This window comes from Plectropomus leopardus, chromosome 4 (genome assembly GCF_026936395.1).
Source record: "Plectropomus leopardus strain MGB_pleo_1.0 chromosome 4, ASM2693639v1, whole genome shotgun sequence".
In the NCBI taxonomy this organism is placed as follows: Eukaryota; Metazoa; Chordata; class Actinopteri; order Perciformes; family Serranidae; genus Plectropomus; species Plectropomus leopardus.
Window position 1 is genome coordinate 31,199,299 of NC_142179.1, and position 18,441 is coordinate 31,217,739.

General features: G+C 40.5%; 2 protein-coding genes and 1 long non-coding RNA gene across 6 annotated transcripts in view; 2 read left to right on the forward strand and 1 right to left on the reverse strand.

Moving 5' to 3' along the window:
* Nucleotide 1: 1 nt before the first annotated feature.
* Nucleotides 2-5,391, reverse strand: pgam5 (PGAM family member 5, serine/threonine protein phosphatase, mitochondrial). Of its 4 annotated transcripts, none has more exons than XM_042487640.2 (6): nt 4,867-5,391; nt 3,818-3,990; nt 3,459-3,584; nt 1,504-1,592; nt 877-1,007; nt 2-545 (listed from the first exon to the last, which is right to left on the reverse strand). In XM_042487640.2, the coding sequence occupies exons 1-6, from the start codon at nt 5,094-5,096 to the stop codon at nt 395-397; spliced, it is 900 nt and encodes a 299-aa protein (XP_042343574.1). In that variant the 5' UTR covers nt 5,097-5,391; the 3' UTR covers nt 2-394. The 4 variants fall into 4 exon arrangements, with proteins under 4 accessions (XP_042343574.1, XP_042343573.1, XP_087933237.1 ...); XM_042487639.2 differs by having other exon boundaries at nt 877-1,010; XM_088077111.1 differs by having other exon boundaries at nt 1,504-1,596; nt 3,457-3,584.
* Nucleotides 2,713-9,567, forward strand: LOC121943999 (uncharacterized). The gene is made up of 3 exons (XR_006105887.2): nt 2,713-2,849; nt 7,692-7,764; nt 8,349-9,567. It is a non-coding gene; the product is annotated as an uncharacterized LOC121943999 (long non-coding RNA).
* A 1,670-nt stretch (nt 9,568-11,237) lies between these two features.
* zdhhc8b (zDHHC palmitoyltransferase 8b) overlaps nt 11,238-18,441 on the forward strand; it is an 82,162-nt gene continuing 74,958 nt past the window's right edge. Inside the window, exon 1 of the mRNA XM_042488640.2 lies at nt 11,238-11,585. Coding sequence (XP_042344574.1) covers nt 11,482-11,585 — 104 coding nt within the window. The 5' untranslated portion in view covers nt 11,238-11,481. The remainder of the gene's footprint in view (nt 11,586-18,441) is intronic.

An 18,441-nucleotide genomic window follows, 5' to 3' on the forward strand; every position in this document is an offset into this window, starting at 1 on the left:
CTGAGGCGTTAATCATTTTCTTTTATTTACTACAGCTGCACCATACAACACAATAATCTGCATACTTTAGCATACTGTCATGACAGATGTAAAGCTAAGAGCACAATGTGCATTTACAACAGCTATACAAATACGTCTTTTTTTTGGTTTAAAAATCAGTCACTTATGTAAAAATCCTCAGTTACATTCAGGAGCAGCTGTTGATCACTTCTGCTGGCGGTCTATGGCACGGAAGTAATCACAACCACAGAGTCTCTGATCATATGATGGTGCTTCATTTACAAAATAACATGAAAAATCATTTTCAAGACACTTAAGGAGAAAACTGAGCTTTGACCCTGCAACCAACCGACTGGACATCAGAGTCCCAGAGAAGTGCCGCGCATTGGGCCCGTCAGGTCCGTGTTAGTTTGTCTGGGGGCATGAATCCTGCGTCTCCCAGAGTTCTTAGGGCCACCCTGCCACTAGGGCGGATTGTGAGCCATGTGATGCTGCCGTTGTTTAAGCCCATACGTAACCAGCCCTCTGGAGGAAACTGCAGAGCCCTGAGGGAAGAAAAGAGAGAGATGAGCTGCTGTACATTAACACAGAACTTACTCAACAAATCATTTGATCTGTGTGTAATTTTGTCCTGTAAGCAGGATATTAAACCCTTGTCGTTCTTAACTACATTAACTAAATATCCCTTTGAACAAAGAAATGAATAAAAGTGTGTGTAGCAGCTACAATATTAACAGGAATGTTCTTTTAGGAACACCATTAATGGCACAATGACACAACTGCAGCATATTTTAAACGCAATGGTTAGCAAAGCAAAAACACCATGCCCTGGCCTTAGCTGAGCCGCGACCACTGGGCCCCGCCGGCGACACAAACCTGCAGACAAAATAACGGATGACATTGGCATGACACACGATGATCTCGTAGCTGTCCTCCTTCTGCTTGGGGTCAGCCCGGTGGATGTAGCGGCGAAAGGCTGCCTCAATGCGAGCTCCATCTTCGTGGTACTGCTGGAGGACGGTAGAGAGGTTGAAAGCCAGCTTCGTCACATGAAAGGGTTCTGTTTGCACCCTCTCGTCAGTACAGAGTCAATACATGATGCTGCTGTGCATTGTGGGGAATGTATGAAGAGTTTCATTCCAAAATGTAAAGCATCACTGAATAAGATGTTTTTATGAAGAAAACTAAACAATTGATTATGTAACAGTGGCAAGATATCCACTTAAATGAGTAAACTAAAAAAAAAAGAAAAAGGTAGATCCTCAGACGCCAGACTTCTTTTAACACTGGCATTTTGGAAATTAACTCTTCATATGACCCATTCCTGTGGCAATGCACTGATGTATCGACTGATTTTTTGCAGCTGTAAGCCTCACCGAGCACATGACAGGACATATGCACAGACATTTGGGCAGCAAAAAGCTACCTAAACAAGGATATGGCAATACTGAAAATCAGGCCTACAGCCCGCTCTAGAGAAAGACAGGATGTAGCTTTGCTCACCACAGCGTCGGGCTTCCAGTGGGTGACAGGTGGAACAGGCTCGATGGGTGCACCCTCTCGCAGCAAATCACAGCTCACCAGCTCAACTCCTGGACCCGTAAGACATTCAGGGCAAAGCGAAAAATTTTAATATACAATGAGATGTTCGGCATTTTTACACTTGCTTTCATTTCCGCTGCACAGATTGTAGGTTGCTAAACAGGAAAAAGTGACAGGATACAGCAATGACAAACAGGAAATGAAAAGCCAATGTATCTCTACAGCATTTTTTTTTGTAAAAATTACATGTGTACACAAATATTTTGTACTTTGATAGCAATGTTATTATCACATAATTTATCCACTTAACTCTGGATATACAGCTATTATGTTTTACACACTTAAATTAAAAAGCAACACTAACCAGTACATTATCTGGGGTGTTTTTCTCCTAATGTTAATATAAAATGTGTCCTATGAAATCTATAAACTTAAGTATTTCACTGCTGGAAATAAGCTTTTCATGTAACTACACTGCTTATGCAGAAGAAAGATGAATACATTTGAAGTTGGTGCTACACGACCAGACGAAACAGAGGAAAGGCTGTGTTATTTGCTCAAGAGGTAGAAAACCTTCAACTACCACAATGCACAGCATGGTTTTTGACACGGGAAACACTGATGAAATAAATAAACAATTTCACATTGCAGTTAAACAGTAAACTAAAAGGAGTTTCTGAAAACATTTCAGTTCATATTTTATAAATGCTGCATAGTTTAACAGTTTGAACTCAGTTTTTTCAGCCTCAGTTTTTAAAATACGTTATGAACAGTATGGCACCCAGTTCCTGTTTACAGATTTTCTCATTACAGCCAAACAGTGCACTAAAATATGCTTCTAAAGATATTTTAGGTGAGAAGTGGGAATATCTATAACAGAATCTTGGTTTATGCTCGATTAGTAAAAAGCCCCCCCCCCCCCACCGTGGATGTGCATGCATACTTTTGCTTTTGTTTTGATCAGCAGTGCCTCGTTTTACCGTTTGATCTGAGTTTGGCCTTGAGGTTAAGAAAGAGAAAGAGAGAAGGCCTTCTGTCTTGTCACCTGCTCACTCTTTGTGTCTGTGGTGTAAATGACTTAATAAATAAAGTCAAACTTAAGTTTAATTTACTTCCTGTCATCTCTTCATTTGAAAGTCCGATTTGTTTTTCATTCCTTTCGGGACTTTTATTTTGTAGGCGCCTGAGCGGAAACAGCTTAATACCGCACAAACGTTTGAGGAAATGGAGGGAAACGCCAAAATGTTTGTACCGACGTTTCTAACTGTTACTTGCTGAATTAAGCACCAGACTGAAACGGGAACAAGGTATGGTGCGGTTTAATATGTTTTCTTGGTGTTTGGGTGTGTGTTTTTCACTGACATTGTGGTAAATTAGTGAAAATTGAAGTGTTTCGCTGTCTCGGCGTTCTTGCTAAAAATAGCTGCTAACGTCCACCGGTAACATTAACGTCAATGATGCTAATATGTATACTTCATTCATGCGTTTAGTAGTGTAACTTGGCTCTTATGGTGGTTTAAAATTTGGTTTGGAAGGTTTGTTTTGAAAGGCATGTTTTGGACACGGTTGTAAGGAAAACGTTGAAGGTAAATTAAACAAATACCCTTTAAAACCATCAGTGCTCAAACTGGCCTGGGCTTCGTTACCCGTCGTGGAAGTACAAGTTTTTAGTTTTAGCAACAGGCCTTGAGCTTGCAAAAATCTACCAGACTATGTTTTTCCACCGTTCATTCACACATACTTCCCACATTGCTATGACACATTGCTGGTTGAAAATCTGCAAAGTATCCCTTCAAAGTTCTTAGAGCAATAAAATATAAACTTGGCTTTTGAAACCACAAAAAATAATCAAATTTCAACACTTTCCAGAGTGCTTGTCAATTCAGCTCAAAGACAGTGTGGCATCTATTAACTACCTGAGAGGTATTTGCTGATGATATTTGCGGTCTCTGTGGCCCTGGCCATGCTGGAGTGAATCAGAACATCATACTTGAGTCCCAACGCTGCCAAACGCTTGCCAGTGTACTCAGCCTGCTCACGACCTGGAAGTTGAGGCATAATGGACATTACAACAAATGGCTGGTCTGTCAGAAACAAGCAGATTGTTGTTGCTGTCCGGATGACAGAATACATGCATGAGATAGAAACCAAAGAGCACACACTGACGCTACTTCCAAGCATCAGTGTGAACTCATGACCCCTCTATATGACTGAAATGACTCTCCAGACCGCTGCCTGGTCAATTTTCAAGGTAACTATAGGGTGGGATAAAGACCTAATGGAGTGAGGACCCTCTCCTTGTCGCTGTTCCCGCTCAGGTTGTACTGGGAGTGTCTGATGAGGAGAATGTTGCGTGTAGCTTTTGGTTTGCCGTTGTCCTGCTCGGAGCTGGGGTCCTCAGTTGCATTTTCTTTCTTCTTCCCATTGGTCAGTGCAGATGGGTCTCTCCTTAACAGAGATAAGATGAGGGGATCTTGAGATTAGAAGTGGCTTTGTCTGACGTAATTAACTTGAGGGATGGAAAACTGGGTTAAAACAACTAAGATTTAACATGAGTCCCCATTCAGGGATGACAAGGCTTCATCTGAGAAGGGGAAAACAGATCAAACGCTTCTGCCTGACAAGGACATGTCCTTCCCAGTTGGACAACCTTCAGCCTAATCATAGGCATTAAATACTGCCTTCCTCCCATTAGTCAGTCTTTTCCATCCCAGCCATGCGCTGCGTGTCCTGCAAGTAGGATTTTGATGTGTTTTACTTTATCACTATTTCTTTTGAGATCATTCGATGTTATATTAATACTTTGTTTCTCTTGCAGTGCAGAAATTAAACAAAAAAAAACCCCGAAAAGGCACAAGAAATTCTCCAAGAATTTAAAATAAAATAAAAAAGCTCTGCCCTTGAACTCTGCTTTGACTCTAGCTGTAGCTCTTCCTTTAACCCACAGATCTAGAAACTAACTGAAACTTTGTTTTTAAGGAACCATAAGCCAAAGTCAGTATCAAAATTAGCAATTTGTAGGTGGCTGGTCTGTGAGCAACATTGTTGCTGGAAGAATGGGGATCATGAAATCTCACAAATCCTTATGGTCCATCCTTAGATTCGGTGAATCCAAAACACTAATTCAGTTTATCAAGATACTGAAATTAAGAACTTTAGCCAAAATCAACCCAAATTTCACCATGGTGGATACCCGTTGTTAAATTTGACATATATTTGATAGAGATTTAGCGTGGCGTTCAGTTCATAAAGAAGGGGAAAGGGAGACGCTAACTGAGCTCAGATAATCAAAAGTCAGGACATAGCGCGTGTAGAGACACGTACTTATCCCAGTTGAAGTCCCAGGCGTGTCCGCTCGGGGCCGGCGTGTGGCTGGCAGGTGTCCACGCCGGCTGCGCAGCTTGAACAGCGGTGAAGCTCGACCACCGACCGGCCGCCTCTCCGCGGTGCTCACCGAGGTATCCCCGGGAGTCAGCAGCGGCAGCCGCCAACACCAACGCGGCAGAGCCTCCGGCGAAGCCACAAATAAGTTTTAAAGTTTTCCTGTACGACATGCTGCGAGCCTCTGAAGAAGCAAACTATGGCTAGCTAATTAGCTCAGCTTATCCGGTTTACCGTTACCAGCTGTAACGCTATCACTCCTCGAAAAAAAGAAAATCTACAGATTAATGGCGTTTGACTGTTAATTCCGACTCCAGCAAGGGAAATACGATTTCTGTGGCACAACATGTACCAGGCGGCGGCTCTCGGCTGGAAACTAAAAATATAGTCGGGACATTGAGAGACAGCAAGCTAATCTGAGCAATATCCCAAAAACATTAGGGTGGCCCCAGCTTTCTTCTTCGTTGATGTTTAACGGTAGCTAGCATCCTTAGTGCGGGGACACTGCCATCTACTGGAGTTAGTTAACTTTTACAGTGTCAGATTTATTCAATTCGTCTGCATTATGAGGCATATTTCTTTGCTGGCGCATTTACCATCTTTAGCAAGCGTCCTTTTAAACTTTTACAGGTCCATGGCCATGTCCATTTTTTCCATGGAAGTCTATACTGATAAACAATAGACAAATAAACAAACAGGACCAAATAGCCTGCATAGTCACCCTGGTATTGCTCGCTCATACTGTGGCCCACTGTATGTGACAACATGATAAATAAACATTTGTGATTGTGATAATTGTTGATTATCTGATAATCAGGGCTGATATTTGGCATTTTGACACCAGAGAAGGCAGTCTGCAATACATGCAAAGAAAGCGTCAGCATGGGAGGAACTTTTACTTTGTAAAACCTTTGGGAGCTATTGTTATTCATTATTTTATATTGTAACTGTACTTTTATTTTTTTATTTTTAAAGCTGCTGAAACCCTGCTGCATATGATTATATTTTCATTTTTATTGTGAATGCATTTTAGTTCCAAATATCTGTTATCGGTCTTATTATGTACTAATGATCAGTATGTGTACGAGCCCTGAAAAACCAATCAGGCGACTCTTATTGTCTTATTAACATATGCAGTTTTTGGGAAGCAGGTTTGTGTCTTGGATTTTATTTGCATCTGATAGAAAACTCTAAAAAGTAATTCAGGGGACCTGTCACCACCACCACCAAATTAAATGCATGGTTGCAGGATAAAAATTCTAATTTATTGATCTAGATAAACCTTTTAAGTTGCAAACATGATTTGTTGTGTTGACATAATAATGTTGCTTATTACATAAACTTAATATTGTGTGCAGTTTAAATTCAAATGCATGTTAAATGATTTAAAACAAATTTTAAATTGTAGTAAATTGGCTTGATAATTAAACTTTTTTTGACCTTCAGTTCAGGAATTTAAGTCCCCTCCCCTGGCCACTTAAAATCCCTGAACAAATTCAGACAGTTAAGACTATGTTAGGGACCTGCAGGCCAAACAGCTACGACACAGAGGACATTTTCTTACTTAAGAACTTGTGTTTTGCTTTCAGTTATTTATTAAGTGCCACTTTAAAATGCCTTTGATTGTAGAAAAGACGCTAAATCCCCTAATTCAATGCAGTGTGCTCATTGCACATGATTTCATTAGAAGATGTCATAACTCAAAAAGATTGATGCAAACTGTTGCGGAGTTGTTGTTTTTTTGTTGAGCTAAATAATTTGATTTCACAGTGAAAGTGTCTGATTGTGAAACTTTGCGAAAGCTGCAAAATCAGGCCTAAAACAGGTGGCAGATGGATGGCTTGGGATAGAAAATATGCCTTTTTTTCACCAGTAATTTTTCATAGAAAAAAAAAAATACATGTAAGGTGATCCACGGATATGCATAACTATGTTTAAGTATTGACACATTTCTGCAGAAGATGAGCTTTGTCTATACATTGTTTTTGTTTGCCTGTTTGTTATTTTTTAAAAAAGTTATAATGTTACACATCTACCACAGTGTGTGCTGGCAAACACAGATATGCACGTGATTTCCTGTGCTGTCATGCTACATGTTATGTTCTGGGACATATAGGCTGTTTCTTTAACCACCTTGGATAACTGATTTTGTTACTCTGTCTTAGAATTAGCTGCTGCAGGTTAGTTGGCACTGCTTTTTTTTTTTTTTAAGATTATTTTTTTGGCATTTTTGCCTTTATTAGACAGGACAGGAGATTGATAGTGTGAAAGGGGAAAAGAGAGGGGATGACATGCAGCAAAGGGCCATGAGCTGGAATCGAACCCATGGCCGAGGCCGCAGCAAGGACATTGCCTTCATTTATGAGGTGCCTGCTTTATCCACCGAGCCACCTGACACCCCTGTTAGTTGGCACTGCTTAAAGCTGCAATGACAAAAAGGCCAGCACCACAACAGCATAACCTGTTTTTTTCCTTTATTCATCCTATGAACAGTTTAACCTCTTAGCTGCTGGAAAAGAGCTGCAGAGCATCCAGACCAGAATCTATTTGTAACAGCACACTTGAAAGCTCACTTAACAACCATCCATTAGATCTGCATATTAAAACTAATTAAAGGAATCTTACACTAAAGCAATTCAAGTTAGGTTATGCATCACTTCTCACTAAGTCCACAATCACCTCCAGGTTTTACACCTCATGTCCCGAGGCTATCCTTCTCTCAAATTGTAATTCTCTCCCTGACATATTTTGTTTTGCTGCACCCTCAGGTGGTGGATGGCTGCTTTAACACCCAGATGGAGCACAGCTTCTCCAGACACGGGCTGAAACTGTTAAAGAGAGGTGACTTTACTCAATCACTGACATGCCACTGACACAAAGAAAGACTTATACACTTCTCTTTATTATCTGAGAGATCTTACTTCTTCTTCTTTTTTTTTTTTTTAAGATTTGTATAAGCACATGCAGTCATGATCATATCAACCTGTTGAAGGCTCCAGGGCAAACGTTCATTGTTCATTATTATTCAGGGGGACATTCAAATTTATATTTAGCGTAATGATTGCAGGGACATTACAGCAGAACACCATGAATATACTAACACGCCCACCCTCTTTTTTATTTATATAGCTTATCTAATAACATCTGAAGTAGGCTATGTAAACTTAGCATATATTTCTCAGCAGATGTGTGACATTATATTTACATACAGTATATGGAAATGTTTCACACCTTCACTCTCTCAATTCTGTGATTACATTATTGCATACTCCTTAATTACTGTTTCTAATTAGGCTACCACAGCAGCTGTTCATACTGCTCAGAGTGCGAGAAACAGCGGTTAAATGGGGCTCAGTAGCTCATTTTTTATTCATATTCTGTATTTTTTAAAATGATTTTTTGGCATTTTTGCTTTTATTGGATAGGACAGAGAGACAGTGTGAAAGGGGGTGAGAGAGGGGACAACCTGCAGCAAAGAGCCGTGAGCTGGAATCCAACCCACGGCTGCATGGGGTGCCTGCTCTATCCACTGAGCCACTGGACACCCCTCAGTAGCCCATGTTTGCCCAGTAAAATGAACCTGGCCTCCACAAACTCCAAGGGTTGAAAGTGCTAACAGTCCCTTTATGCTTGTGAAAATAAATGTAATTTTCTCTTTTAAGTGAAATTCTACTTCTGGCCAAAAGCTGTGGCCAAAAGTCCATCTGCAGCCTCAGTCACATATTGGAGCAATGCTATTTATTATTCATCCTTGTTTTACTACCATCATGCATGCTCTACTTTGTCCTTCTTCTCTTTCTTTGAATCTGTTCAATTATATCCTCTTTAAAGGGTTATAATCATTAACAACTACTGATTTCTATCAACCCACTCTTCCACGCCCAGATATTCTCTACACGCAGTAATCTTTAGGGACCTGACTGTCTGAATACAATGACATCTGTGCAGGTAGGCCAAGACATTCTGTTCACACTCCCTCTCAACCCTTTCTTTACTTGCGTTCACTCCCCAGCAAATCATCTCTTCTACTGTGCATAGTTTGGCTTCATTACCAAATTTCTGTCAATTAAAACCCCTCACCTCATAATTAACAAATCCTTGACTTCTTGTGTCCACCCTCTCTAATCACCTCTTCTTCTGTCCTGCCACAGATTGAGACAGTATGCTCATACACAGAAGAAGGTTTCCTATAAAGGGCTTTCTGTCAGGAATCGATTAATTTTAACCAAAACCATATATGTTTCCCTAACCTTAACCACTGAATCCCTTTAGAAAAAGAGAGAGATGATTGGTTGCTCAGTATAATCAAACTTCAACCAAAACCTTATGTCAGATGCTTATGGAGACCCCAGGATACACAGGAAGGCAATTTAGGCATACCAAAAATGTATAAAATGAGGAAGGGAATATTAAAAAGCCTTTATTATAGTGGCTTAATCATTAGATTAGAGTGTAGATTTAGCCAAATAGCTACAGAAACACACCTCCTCAGTTATGGCAATCAGTGACCTAGCTTCGGTGGCCCAATAACAAGTGACTTCAAATCTTTATGACTATTATAAAATAAACACAAAGTCCATTTGTCCATGAAAGAAAGCTGTGTGTCTCAACTCTTATCATCTTAAGTTTGAAAAACATTTGTCCCTTTACCAGTGTTGCCAGATTGGGCGGTTTTCTGCCCAGTTGGGCTGTTTTGTGTTGCATTGTGCGGAAAAAATTTGCTTGGGCGGGTGTAGAGAATTTGGACTGGTGTAAGAATAATATAATATATATATATATATATCAGAATGTCTTCATTTGTCATTGCACCATACTATAGAGCCAAAAGCTGCTGCACTCATGCGTGCCACCATCTTCAAACACCCCAGGTTCACAGAATGTATTCAACTAATACTTTTCTTTGCACCCCGTCACTCAGCACAAATCTGTTTCATTTGTACTTCATTCTGTTGAGAGGCAGCTAACGTTGACAACGTAATTATAATATTAATCATTGCATATGTAAAAAAATACAGAAAATCTTCAAAATCAAATATATCTGCCTTGTAAGGGCATTGTCTGTATGCGTGTAGTTGCACTCTGTGTGTGTTTATGGTTTTCCAAGAGGAGCATAGATTTGAATTTATGCAGTTACCCAAAATAAGGTTAAAGTTTATCATGTTATTTGTTGAAATGATACCAAATTGCAAAAAGACTTCAGCAGCCTTATAAACGAATGTTTGGAGGACAATTTACCGCTTGTTTGTCACTACATGATTATGTATGCATGCTTCAGCTGCAGGTGTTTGTTGGTTAAAATTATGTTGTTTATTTAAATACTGATCAAATATTTAGGGTGGCTTTTTGTGCTTTGGGGCGGTTTTTTAAGAGTTATTGGACTGGAATCCATCTGCTGTATCTGGCAACCCTGCCGTGTACATCTATCCACATTTTTCCCCCATGATGTCTAAATAGGCTATTGGATTAAATCAAACTTGCCTTCAATTAAGGCTTTAAAAAAAAGTTCAATTTGCCTTCTTCGATGACGACTTCCGGTCCGAGCCACTAGTCAGAGCCATATCAGTTGGCTTTTGCAGTTTGTAAAGGTCTTAACATGCGCCACTTGATGGCGCTCTAATCTCTAAATCCACCGCGGTTGTAGCACTGATTGTGAACTGCATACAACATGCATCATGCAGAGGGGCCAAATGAATGAGCCTCTGAGTCACTGGTTTACAATTTAAAGCCGCACAAATCAACACATCATTTAGTCACATTTCCAACTCTTCTAAAAGCTGCACACTGTCGCTGCTTCTTTCCATTAACCGTGTTGGTGATAGAGGACTGGGTAAAGTCATATCAGAAACTGAAGTTTCATTTAAAAAATGTGCATACTGGTGTACAATAACCATGCCGAATTTAAGAGAGGGGGTCGACTCTTTTTAAAAGCTATTACGTCGAGTTTGTCCGCGTGTGCACGCTTGTAGGTACGCAAAGCAATATTAAATTGCAGGATTTTAAATGAAATTTGGTGTCGATCTCTCCGCTAAGAGAACCTCACCAGAGCTACTTGCAGAGGGAGCTTCCAAAACATTTTACCGCTTGTCTTCTTAAACTTTTAGACATTTTGATATTAGATCCATTTAGTATACAGTAAGATTGTTGGAGTTTTTGAGCATTAGCAAGAGAGTTTGTTATTCGCGTGCATTTTAATGCGTAAAAAAATGAGTGCAGAGTGACTAATGCTTTCTGACGAAATGCAAGCTGGACAACCTTATTGCTGCGTTCATTTTCTCCTGAAGACACTTGCAGGGTTTGCACACAGGCTCCACCTTTTCAAGCGGTTCAGTGACCTCACCAGTGGGCTGGATTGTAAGGGTGGGATTTCCAGGCTTCCAGTGAGCTCCGTGTAGTCCAGCCTCTCTATCTTAGGGATCTATGCGGCTTCAACCACAGCAAACACGGACCGCTTGTACCTTGAATAGCCACAGTAAAGGGCCTATATACTGCACACTGGATGTTTTTTTCTACATGCGACTCCAATCGGAATAAATAATAGAGGAATGTGGAAATTACAGAATGCCCAACAGCGCTGGAAAGAGATTTAAACCCACCAAATACATCCCAGTGTCCACTGCTGCCACACTCCTTGTGGGATCGACCACTTTATTTTTCGTTTTCACGTAAGTTTGCATCGCTTCTTGTTCTCATTCGCTGCATGCCGGGATTTTCCCACCCCGTGTGCCCCCAGATCGCACAGACAAGAGTGCGTTTGTACTCGAAGTTTGCATGGGTGGGTTCAGTCACTTAGGTAGAAGAAGTGATTTTATGGGAGTGCATATCCCAACGGGGGATCTCGCAGCGGGTCTTAAATGGGTTTGCAAAAAAAAAGCAGCCTTTATAAACTGCCTCGCTGTGCAGCCGCAGATAGATCAGTCAACTGGAATACCTGCAAGGCAAACTTCCAATAAGCCATGCAAGTTTAACAACGCTATAATCGCGCAGGGGAGACCACAGGCCGCAGATAGTCACTTTCCATTGAAAAAATGCCGCAGGCAGTTGTTGATAGAATTAAAATGGTTGCATTGGCTCAGCAGGCGGTTGTGTTTGATTCATGCCCATTCAGTTGGGATTGTTACAGTGTCGCACAACCTATCAGGAAACATTATAATCACTCTAAGCCTGCAGTTTCCAAAGTGGAGTCCTGCAGGATTGCCCAGCCAGGTTTTACTGCATGTACCTCCACTTAATGTGTGTACAGTAATTTATCTTTTCTTAAATGGAAGAGGGGATTATGGGCAACCTACAGGTCTTGACTCTTAAGCAGCTATTGTGAATTTCTATGTTCTGACAGGTGACAGTGGTTCATCCACACCAGCTGCAATCAGCATGAGTACATACAGAAGTCACGAAGCCTATCAGCAAGCATCACTGTCCCACACCCATCCATCTGATGAATGAGGAAGTTAGTGCTATCAGTCTGATATAGTGCTGTCGCTTTAGGTAGGGAGATAACAGCGGACTGAGTGATGTGTCTGGTCTGAGTCATCATTCCCACATCCTCTGGCGCTAACCTCCAGGTGAATGGATTATCAGTGAAATTATTCGCTCAATCTCACATGAGTAAGGTACCCTGAAAGGGGATTGAAAATCATTTTGGGAACCTCTGACCTGGACTGAGGACGGTGGTAATACATCATCCAACCTTTAGCCCCTGCAGAGTCATTGTGTCTGCCAAAGTGTAAAAATGCTGAACGTGATTCCTTACCCTCAAAGGGCGGAGGGTTCTGGTGTTTTAAAGGTGCATGTAAATTTCAGGGGGATTTTGTGGCATCTAGCAGGGAGGACTGCAGATTTGAACCAGCTAAAAAACCCCAGGTTAGAATTCCTTCATTGTTCAGGAGGTTTTTACCAGGAGCTGAATTATCATCAGAGGTCTCTTGTTCTCCAGAACAAACTGACCAGGCGATTTAAACTGGTTTGTTCTGGTTGGTTCTTTTTTCGACACTCGTCACTGAGGGGCTACCAACTACGGTGGCCAACGGGAAAACGCAAGTGGTCCTGTCTCGAGCCAGAGTTTGTATTGCCCAACATGGTAATCTCTGTAGATGGGGACCCACGTCAAATGTAGATATAAGTGACTTATTATATTATATTCTATTTCTGCCAATATATTCCCCTAAATCCTCCACACTGGACCGTTAAAGGCTTTATGTTGCTGTAGCTAAAGGAAGCATGGGCTTGTAGACAGTGTGTCACTTTATCTGCATGATAAGCAATTTCTATCATATCTAACATACTTTAACCTAAAGGTCCCATATCATGTTAATTTTAAGGTTCATATTTGTTGCCAATTTTTGGTTTCTACTAGAACATATTTACATGCTTCAGTGATCAGAAAACACTTTATTATCCTCATACTGTCTGCTGGAATACACCTGTAATCACCCTCTGTCTGAATTGTGGAGTTTTAGAGCCTGTCTCTTTGAGCCCCATGTCCGAAAAAGCCCAGCCTGCTTTGATTGGTCAGTGTTTGCGGTTCTTCTACATCTGCACTCTTGGCGTGTCTGCACCTTAATTCTAGCAGGTACATGACTCTAACAGCACTCTAGCAGGAATTTCCACCTTTATATAATATTTTGTAACATCACAGAGGTCTTGACGGCTTGTTTAAAGGCAAAAGTTTCTTAATATGGACTGTTCGCACTTGTCTGTGGATTGAGCACTTTGATGCAGTATTTGTAGTATCACAGTATTTGTGTAGCATCTCTATCTGCTTATAATTAAAAAAAAGATGTGGAAATCATACTTTTTACAATATGGGACCTTTGACATGTCTCCAGTTAGATAGCTGGAGACACAATAGCTGTTTTAATATTTTGAGCGTGTTTATACCATTCCATCATTTACTGCTTGTTGACATAGATATATATTAGATGCAAGAGCGTAATACAGAAAGTGTTCTTCATGTGAATGAACAATAAAATGCAGGAAGATACAGAAGATGTTTAAGCTGCACCCTGAGTGGTTCTGCACTCTGAGTCTCAGGTCAATGACCGAGACTGAAGGAAACATATGGTGTTTGTGGGTTGTGTCGGCAGGTTGGATTGTAGCTTTAAAAATCCCAGCACTCCTTGGTGTAGTGTCTCAGGTTTTGCATAAACAAATGGCCTGATTTGCAAGCCTTGGTGTGGAATGAATGTGTCATGATTTAATCAGAGATCTGCATTTCAGCCGAAATGGCAGAATTTAGAATTTCCGTGCCCAGAGGTATTTTAAATAATGTTAGTTGTTCTGTTTCTGGGGTTCACATCGATCTACACATTAAGGTTGATCCCCCAAGCAGATGGTTTAAGGGTGAGGATTACGACTTTACTCGGGTGCGCCTTCATTCTCCAGTAAAAGGTCCAAAGGATTGAGTCGTGTATAATGGAACCCCCTGGGGAGCACGTCCAAACTAGGCCATGCCTCCTCATTCTCAAACACACATAGTCCATTATATTCAAGGCAGTCTAGCTTTGTCTGCGGCTGGGGTGCACATTTACGCTGCAAGCCACACAACAGCGGCAGTCCTTTTAAAAATTCAAAAACAGAAAAAATTGCAACAAGTGTAAAAGTGGGAAAATTTTACATTTGAGTGCCAACTTTGTTTGGCAGCCGCTCACTGAGGCATGTAAGGATTAAAACTAAAGAGCTATACTAGCCCCTCATGTACACTCAGAGTGCCAGGGACACAGATCTTTTTCTATTCCTAGGCTGCAGTGTGTTAAAGGTCTCAGTGTTGCCAGCAGGCCACTTGGTGTCATATGGGCAATGGTGGATGAGACTTTGGGCCAGCATTGGCTCTCTCACACACACACACACACACACACACACACACACTGTCCATGTTGTGTTACTGTGTTTGGCTTACTGACGTCTGACAGTTTGTGTTTCCCACAGAGATTGAATTAGAACACATTAGTACAGAATTATTTATATCTCCACAGCATGACCAAGACTCGTCACAAAAATACAGATGATAAATTAAGCTTTTAGTCATGGTTTAGCCATCATAATATTATCCAAGCCTTATCTAGGTCTATGACGAGATTCTGGAATACAGTAGCTGAGTCCTCTCACGTGGTCTAAATGTGTCCCAGCTCTGCATACTAAGGAAGCTTTCTTTTACCTTTTAGTCATTCCTCAGGATGTCTTCATCTCTGTCCTTCACCGTATGCCAAAAGGATACACCATTCAGGAAACAGAACTGCCAGGCTGGCCATTATCGTTTGTTGCTAAGCATAATAGCCCATACTTCAGAGTACGCGTGGATAAATGTTTGGAAACTATCAATAGATCATCTGGACAAGACCTCTGTTCAGCAGTTTTTGCTGTGTGGAGGTGAATTATGAGAGAGGTTTGTAGTCAGTCGCGGAGCCACAGAGCAGAGCTGCACGTGAGAACAGGCCTGTCAGGAATCTAATCTTCGGCTTCCACATCTGTTTCCTCCTTTTCACTGTATATCCATTGAGTCAGGCTTCATTCAGATCCTTCAGAGTGCATTGTTTTGCATTTGTGCCCCACTCAGAGGTTCTTGTTGAGATTTTTTAAAGGTATGTCCGTTTTTAGTTGAGCAAGTGCAGAGTTGTCAAAATGTAGGAAAGAGTGGGATGATATACTGTTAAAACAAGCGCTGCTATATTTAACCTTCAAGGTTCTACATCGTGGTACATATATGGCACCCTTAAAGGTTCAGTATGGAAACATTTTACAGGGTTAATTATATAGAACCTCTTTTTTACTGTAAAATGTTTGGAGAAATTGCTGTTTTGAAGCAAAGTGGTTGCAGAGGGCAGGTCATTTACACAGGACAGGAACTTGCTGTTTTGTCACAACAAGTCTGGTTGAAGACTATTCTGAAAGTCAAGTTTGGGGGAAAGATCACTTCCAGTACTGCTGTGGAAGTGCAGACAACAGCTTGTAAAAACAGTACATTAAGATAATTTCTACATGACATCAACACGCCAACATGCCAGAAAGTCGCTGGGTGACTGACTGTATGAGGAGATGCTTGGCCATGAAGTACTTTACTCATACATCGGCCATTCTTGAACCTCTCTCACTGTGTGATGTAGGACCGCCGTTTTAGAGGTAAGACCAAAGATATCACCACGTTTCTTTCACGTTAATCATCTTTTATTTATAACTTTGGAACAGTACACACAAGATGCAACCATATTACAAACGCATCACAAACCATTAGCGTGCCATAAACAGATGCCACAAAACAAGTGAAAACATACACAGACAGACACTAACTATTACTAAGGAACAAAAAAACCCCACAGTCATCATGATTATCAGTCTTCTAAACTTTGCCTGAATGCATTGCATTTTCTTTCATAGTTCTTAACCCTTTGAACCCAAAGCAAATTGGTTTGACTTCTTTCAGAAACATGGGACAAAAGCAATAGGCAACTCAGGAAGAAATGTCTAGCAAATTACAAGAATTTAGTAAATTTAGAAAATAATGTTTTTAAAAAGCTGGAAAACAAACATATTTGATATTATTTTACAGCATCATTATAATTTTTAAGTAGTTTTTTTCAGGTACTTTCCTTTTTTCTTTTCTTTGTTTTTTAATTTGTTGTTTTACTTCATTGCGTTTTGATTTTTTTGTGGTATTTTTGTGTGTTTTGCTTGTTTGTGCCAGTTTTCATATAATTAAAAAAAAATCTAATCACTTCTTGCTAATTTTTCAGTAATTTCTTCTTAAGTTGCTCATTGCCATCTTCCCATGTTTTTGAAAGAGGTCAAGCCTATGTGCCCAGGTTTCAAGGGGTTAACTGTTCCCTGTCTATTTGCAATAATGCCTTCTAACATAAAATAATATTTCAAGAAAAGAAAGAAAATTAGGGAATGTCAAATGTTCTTTTTCTCAAAAATAAGCTCAAAAATAAATCTCTTACCCAGTAAAAAAAACTACTTAAAACATTTGAACATCCATATCTTTATTCACCAAGTTTTATTGTTTTAGGGCACATTGTTAACAATAGGGACTGTAAAGCTAGCCATGTTTTCAGGGTCATCCAAAACGTCACCACATGTGGACAAAACCAAAAAAGATGCATCATGTTTTCAATTTCAGTTTTACAGAAGCTAGCATTAACATTATCTTCTAACTTGTTTTGTTCCACTCTCTTGGGGAAAAAAAAGATTTACAAGATGAAATTGTTCACTAGCCAATACTTTAGGCACACGTCTTATGTGAAAAATCTCATGCCAAAGAAAGACAGTTACAGTGCAAAGAGAATTGTATGAATGAAATAGAGTGGAAAACCCTGGTTAGCCAAAAGTGGGTTACTGCAGACTGCCTATAGGCACAGCCGTGTAGCTGTCTTCACCAGTAGCTGGCAAGTCTCTTCTATTTACTGTACAAATGTAATATTAAACCTTTTTGTTATAAATTCTTTGATTTAGGGATAAAACTGTGGGGCTCCTTTATGAAGTCATTTTTATGCGAGTTTATGAGTGTGTATGGTTTTTGATTGAAATGCTTAAAGTGAGCTCACCAGGATAAGCCCCTTTATTTTTATGCATTTTTCCTTTGTATATAACCTGTCTTACATTTAGCGTATGGACAGAGGTGTTGGTGATGTCACTCTCTCTGTGTTCGCCCGTCCCCTCTTTTCTCTGCTGTATGTAGGCCAACATCGTGGTTTTCCATGTCCTATTAGTTGAAGGTCTAAAAGCATAATTGAATGTTGCTTCATTGATCCTAAGCCTCGTCCTGCGTGTGATTATGTATGCTGAGCTGCTGTCATCTTTTTGTCAAGGGTTTGGTAAACACGCTTGTAACCATTAATGCCTCACTGCTTGGTATTAGTGTCCATTAGAGCCTGTTTGCCTTCCTCCTGTGTGGCGTTAGTGGCTCCGTGTTTGACTGTAGTTAAATTAATTGTTGGTTTTACCAGCCCTGTTTATGCTCGGCGTGGAAGCCGGGCCATCTTGGCTGCCTGTTTTAAATATCGCTCATATGACATTGGGACTGATTTGGGTTTAGTTTGTTTATTTAAATGTGCGATTGAGGACATATTGTCAGGTTTTGAGATGCGGCAAGGGCAGAGCATTTCCCAGAAGGAGGAAATTACCAGCTGACATGTTATGAATCTGCCCTTGTAGCTCTTTCAGTGTCTGCTCATAAACAAGATCTATCAAAGCTAGAAACCAGAGAGCCTCAGCCTCCCTGATGTGATAATCATGTACAGCATACTGAGAAAAGACTTTGACTTGCTTGCACAACTCTAACCTCCATGTACGCTTTTACAAAAATATTCCATGACTCCCACGAGAGCAGGAAATTTCAGCCCTTAAGGTAAGCTCAGTATTCGTCTTCAACTCCTCCTCATCTCCCCATCAGAAACATTCACTTAAATATTACTATTCTGTCCTCACACACTGTCACAGCATTAAGTTTCAGCCTCTCCGCTGAGGTGGATAAGGAACTCTCCTGTCCTCGTGTCACACGGAGGATAAAACTTTGATTATCCTGACGAG

Excerpts from the sequence above, each read along its gene's own strand:
- pgam5 (XM_088077110.1), bottom strand. The coding sequence starts at position 5,096 with ATGTCGTACAGGAAAACTTTAAAACTTATTTGTGGCTTCGCCGGAGGC. Across the intron at positions 3,991-4,866 it reads TGGGACTTCAACTGGGATAA|GAGAGACCCATCTGCACTGA; the intron begins GTACGTGTCTCT and ends ATCTCTGTTAAG. Across the intron at positions 546-876 it reads ATCCGTTATTTTGTCTGCAG|GGCTCTGCAGTTTCCTCCAG; the intron begins GTTTGTGTCGCC and ends TTCTTCCCTCAG.